The sequence below is a fragment of the Pristiophorus japonicus genome, chromosome 17, assembly GCF_044704955.1.
Source record: "Pristiophorus japonicus isolate sPriJap1 chromosome 17, sPriJap1.hap1, whole genome shotgun sequence".
Lineage (NCBI taxonomy): Eukaryota > Metazoa > Chordata > Chondrichthyes > Pristiophoridae > Pristiophorus > Pristiophorus japonicus.
This window is the reverse complement of record NC_091993.1, coordinates 34,752,426-34,758,485: the sequence shown is the minus strand read 5'-3', so window position 1 is coordinate 34,758,485 and position 6,060 is coordinate 34,752,426. Positions and strand designations below refer to the sequence as shown.

At 43.6% G+C, this 6,060-nt stretch overlaps 1 protein-coding gene across 4 annotated transcripts in view; it reads right to left on the bottom strand.

Moving 5' to 3' along the window:
• Positions 1 to 688: 688 nt before the first annotated feature.
• Positions 689 to 6,060, bottom strand: part of usp8 (ubiquitin specific peptidase 8) — a 42,897-nt gene continuing 37,525 nt past the window's right edge. For all 4 annotated transcript variants that reach the window (XM_070858631.1, XM_070858630.1, XM_070858633.1 and 1 more), the window contains 2 exons: positions 5,145 to 5,277; positions 689 to 3,968 (listed from right to left, as the gene is read on the bottom strand). In XM_070858631.1, the coding sequence (XP_070714732.1) occupies positions 3,783 to 3,968; positions 5,145 to 5,277 (319 nt within the window). In that variant the 3' untranslated portion in view covers positions 689 to 3,782. The remainder of the gene's footprint in view (positions 3,969 to 5,144; positions 5,278 to 6,060) is intronic.

Genomic DNA, 6,060 nt, shown 5'->3' with positions numbered 1-6,060 from the left:
GTTGTCATGTTTACATTTGTGGCAGGTTTTGAGGATTTAACACTAGGTAAAATGTGAAAATCTCAGCAAAGCATGTAACACAAAGGTTTCAGCACTTACTAGTAAGAGTAGGTCCAATTAAAAGACTGAAAGCAGTGAAGTCTTACAGGGATTAATCCCAAAATGTTTACTCTTGCCCACATTCCCAGTCACATCAAACCATAGTTAAGAATGCCACACACACCCAGTACATACTTCCGACAACTACTTTATGAACAATCACGCTCCATGGAACCCATGGCAATTGGAACAGGAGATATTTAATCTTCAGCTGGAATTTGACACGTGCAAGGAAGCTTGAGATTTCATGAGTGCACCAAACCTACCCCCAGGAACAGATCAGCACAGCAAGAGCAGCTCTGGCTGAACCACAAAGGACAGGCACCTAATGCAGCAGCACCACATTAATCAGTGTGGGCCAGGATCTCAGCCTCCCCAAGTACAACCAAAGCTTAGGGGCTGAGATCAAAGAAAATTAAAAATATGTGGCTCCCAGCAAATGCCCAGCCACAGTATAGAGCACCACATACCCATCTGTTGCATGGAATCCTAAGGCAGAACCTTCACAAGCCTTGTGCCAGTGTTCGCGGCGACTGGAAAAGCAAAGCGTTTGGCTAAAGGAGATAAAGGAACGGACAGGAAACCTTAGGAAATGGGCAACTGAATCAAATGGTATTTAATTGAGAAATAATACAGGACTACTAAAATAACATTACAAAATAAGACATTTCATTACACAAATCAGGAAAATAAATCTCATGGTGATTAAACATTAGTGTGGTAGAATTTCAAAGGCCAATAAACCATAGTACAAGCAGATGCAGAAATGGCTGGCGGCCAGACACACAAACCGGGTCCTGTTGGTGCCATATTTATAAATTAAGTTCCAGGAGCTGAAAATCATTCAGAAAAGGACAACATTAATGTTTATATTTAATATTAAAGTTTAATTATTTTCAAATGAGTAATTCAAATGTCACTAGCTAAAATTTTAAACATTAAGTGGAATTTAATGTCTCCATTGCTCATAGCTAACCCCACGGGTGTGCAAGATTTCCCATTTCATTAAAAGGGATCAAGGAGCGATTAAAAAATTGTAAGACTGGAAATAACATTTAGATCTAGTCAGGAGGTCTGTTGCAGCGCAGTGATGTAAAGTTAGATATCAGAGTTTAACTCCTTGATGTGATGGCAGACCTTCCCCTGTAATCTGTCTGGGAATATAATGGCTCGCCCCAGGGGAAGAGCTTAGTTGAGTCAGTCAGACAACAAAGCGACAATGCTCATCGTTTTCACCGAGCGACTGAACAGAGTGAATTCTGCAGGAAACATGTTGGGATTTCTGGACTCTCAGCCACTACCTGGAGTTTATCAGCTCAGTTTGATTCAAGTGCTTTCAGATTATTTGAAATCCATTTTACATTTCATTGTACTGTGTTCATTTGCTTAGCCACATAATATGGGAGAAATACAAGTGGCTTTAAAAGGGAATTGGCATATGGGCAAAGTCATATTCATTTACAGACAGCACAGAATGATCAACTGCAGCTCCGTGCAAGTTACCAGTGTCTCCATGAGAAACGTTCATAAACTGAGGTTAGAATGCAGCAGAATCCTCTCTCAGTGATGGCAGAGGCCAAGCTTCAAGCAGACATGTGCTTTGTTGAGTTTCTCAGGCATGATGTAAAGGAAACATTGAGGAAGAGGCAGTATGGAATATAGGAATCGGAAGCCATTTAGCCTCTGCAGCCTGCTCTACCATTCAATTAAATCATGGCTGTTCTATATCTTACCAAAACACAGCTGCAGTGGTTCCAACTCTCTATACACTTGCCCGTCAAAAAAACCCTATCAATCTCAACTGTTACATTTCAATTGACTCCTATGCACAGAGTTCCTCTGAAGTAACTGCGTTCAGTTCTGGGCACTGCACCTCAGGCAGGAGTTGGGGCAGCACAGATTCACTAGAATGATACAGGGCCAAAGTAGTATTAAATTGAGGACAGGTTGCATAGACCAGGCTTGTACTGCCTTTAGTATAGATTGAGATTGACATCACCCCTGAACAGCCTGGCTCTAATTGGAAGGTTATGCCCTGTTGTTCTGGACTCCCCCACCAGAGGAAAGAGTTTCTCCCTATTTACCCCATCAATTCCTTTAATTTTAAACACTTCAATTAGATCACCCCTTAATCTTCTACACTCGAGGCAATAAAAGCCTAGTCTCTGCAATCTGTTCCCCAATGTTGGGGAAGTCCAGAACCAGGGGTCACAGTCTAAGGATAAGGGGTAAGCCATTTAGGACCGAGATAAGGAGAAACTTCTTCACCCAGAGAGTGGTGAACCTGTGGAATTCTCTACCACAGGAAGTAGTTGAGGCCAATTCACTAAATATATTCAAAAGGGAGTTAGATGAAGTCCTTACTACTCGGGGGATCAAGGGGTATGGCGTGAAAGCAGGAAGTGGGTACTGAAGTTTCATGTTCAGCCATGAACTCATTGAATGGCGGTGCAGGCTAGAAGGGCTGAATGGCCTGCTCCTGCACCTATTTTCTATGTTTCTAATTAGCCCTGGTATTCTGATGATCAAGACCAATACCTTCTTGCTGAGGTGCGGTGCCCAGTCTGAATGCCTCCAGATGGGGTCTGACCAGGGCTCTGTACAGCAGGTGATAACTTCCACCCCTTTATTCCAGCTCTCCCAATAAAGACCAACTTCTATTAGCCTTTTCAATGATTTTGTCCTCACAGGAGGCACCTGGAAGGAGATAGGAACTGTAACAAAGTTTTGGAAAATGTATCGACACCTGTCAGTATCAAGCCATGAAAGGGTAGTTGGTAAAAGAGCTCACATTCCTCCACTCTTGTATCTGCAGCCAGAGGCATTGCAAAGGAATGGCAATGACAATATATCCACAAAGCAGCCATTGCAGCAACATGTCTGCTGCAGTCAACCCCCCAAATCAGCAAATATCGAGGATCACCCCCATTAACAATCACAGGTTGCTCACATCTCAACTGTTAAAGGAAAGTATATTTTAAATAAATCAAATGCACAGCTCTTGCAAAAGTCTGAAAATAATTTTGATTTGCAATATAACTTTGGGTTAAGATCAAGTGCAGCAGAGCTGTATCGTTTAAGCACCTCCTCTACCGCTAGATAGAAATATATGCAAGGTTACTTCAAATAAAAGTACCATTACTTTTTAAACCTATTTATATACTATATACACATACACATTTTGTGCAAGTCTGCAGTCATTCTGTACAAATCCATTCTCATCCAGTCAGATACTCCTGGTTACCTTCACAGTACAGAAAGATTCACTATAACTAATATTGAAAGGCCATTACAATAGGAGCAAGTCATTCAGGAGAATCATACTAGTACTTGTCTCACGCAGCAGCAACGATTTTATGATGGCCAATGAGCTCCGGCTTGTGAAACTGTTGCAAACTACAAACTGGGCTCATCAATGAACAGGATATTTGACAGTCTTGTAATCATTCTAATCGGCGTTGTTACATTTATTACACAACGAAAGCTCTTATTTTTCTGGTACACCTTTAAAGTACAAAGGACAGACCATCCATTAAACTCTAGTGTTGCAATACGATGCAATGAAGTTTTGCTACAGCTGCATATGCTGCTAGTCTTTCTGGTCACATGCCATCATGGCTAGATAAATAACCATCGGTGCAATCATGTGCAGCGTCACTTTGCAAATTCACCACACAACGCTGCTATGTAGCCAAGTCGGCCACACGCAGCTCCAACGAACTGTAGAAGAGAATGTAGGCTGCTGATGACCTGACTGAGGATGCAGATATCTCAGAAACATCGTGGTCATCGAACTTGAACCAACGCTGCTTCAATGCATTCTTGCAGTAAGCTGTATAGTGGCCTCCATCCAGTCCTCCGTAATGGTTCTACACAAATCAAACATTTACAATCAGAGAATGGTTATAGCACACAAGGCGGCCATTCGGCTCGTCGAGCCCGTGCCGGCTCTCTGCAAGAGCACTTCAGCTAGTCCCACCCCCCCGCCCTTTCCCCGTAGCCCCGCAATTTGTTTTCCTTCAGGTACTTATCCAATTCCCTGCTAAAAGCCGCAATGAATCTGCCCCCCCCACCCTCTCAGGCAGCGCATTCCAGATCCTAACCACTCGCTGCATAAAAATGTTTCTTATGTCGCCTTTGCTTCATTTTGCGCTCAATCTCTTTCACCATCCAGGGAGCTCTGGCTTCGGTTTCCATGCCTTTCCCCCTTGTGGGAATGTACCTCGACTGTAGTCAAACCATCTCCTCTTTAAATGCAGCCCATTTGCCTGCCAATCTTTGATTCCAATTTACCCAGGCAGATCCATTTTCAACCCACTGAAATTTTGGCCCGCCTCCAACTAAGTATTTTTACTCTAGATTGCTCCTCGTCCTTATCCATAGCTTATCTAAACCTTATGATACTATGATCACTGTTCCTGAATGTTGTCCTACTGACACTTGCTCCACCTCATTTCCCAGAACCAGCAATGCCTCCTTCCTTGATAGGCCGGAAACATACTAGTCAAGAATGTTCTCCTGAGCACACTTCAACATTTAAACATTCACTAACTAGAGAGACTGTTTCTGTTTGATTGCAAAAATACCAACCCCAGAGCCCCAGACTTGGATGTCCAGATGCACAGTTCCGAAGTGTGCGACATCAGAGCATTTCAGCCTACTGCTTCCCTGCAATGGGCAAGAATGACACACTAGATTGGACTAAATGCCAGACTCTGTGCTGGTAGGCAGACGACCACTTGAAACTTGCCCAATATCCAACATTGGTCTCACAGGAAACCAACTACCAGACACCTTTATTTTAGAGGATAAAAAAATTGCACCTAATAATAGGCCAAACCAGTCGACGTTAAGGGGACAGAATTTCCAAAAATGGATACCATCAACGCACTCAACCACCAACAAATCCGATTGGACGAGTCTCTCGTGTTTCCGCAGTATTTAATCTGAGATTTACAAGACAATGCCCTATGGCTCTGCTAACTATTAACCACGACTGAAGAAAATTGCTAAGTTATAAATGCAGCAATAGTGCAGCTACTTACCGACACTGCAAATAAATTGTATCTTTTGACATTGTTCTTGGGGCCAATGACGTAGTTGGACAGTTCCAGATTCTCCAACGGAAGGTCAACGTTTGTCTGCAGCTTCTGTTTCCATCTTCCTTCATAAGAGAATCTGTGATGAAAACCACAGAAGTGAGATATATGGAACTAGACGGTGCTCATCAGGACAAGCTGGCAAGTACACGGAGACGGACCGAGACAGACTCGGGTCTTTGGCTGTGCTTACACTTCTTGCTGTGTTTAGCGAGGGGGGGGGGGGGGGAAGGAGAAGGGACAGCTCTCATACTTTCTGCAGCTTCTTGATTTAAATATAAATATACAGAAATCAACACAACACAATTTTTGGCGTCCCTGAAGGCTGCGATTCATGCTACGGTACCGTTCCATAAGCAGCAGCTGCTCAGACCCTCAGCCACCCTGCACGTGCGAGCAGAGTGCTGTCAGTCTCCACAACCCCATCCACACCACACAACCACATGTACTTTCCAAGCATGGACAGTGACCAGGGGCACAAACTTTGGCTGAATCCTAGAGTCATTACGGTACAAAAGGTGGCAATTCGGCCCATCAGGTACACGTCGGCTCTCTGCAATCCAGCCAGTCCCATTCCCCGTAGCCCTGAAAGTTTATTTCCCTCAAGTGCCTATCCAATTTCCTTTTGAAATCATTGATCTACTCCACTTTCACCACCCGCGTGGGCAGCGAGTTCCAAGTTCTTATCTACATCCCCCTTATATCTCTTGCCCAAAATCTTAAATCTGTGTCCCCTAGTCCTTGTACCATCAACTAATGGGAATAGCCTTTCTCTCTCTACCTTATCCAAACCAGTCATAATCTTGTACACCGCTATCAAATCTCCCCTCAACCTCCTTTGCTCCAAGGAGAACAAACCCCA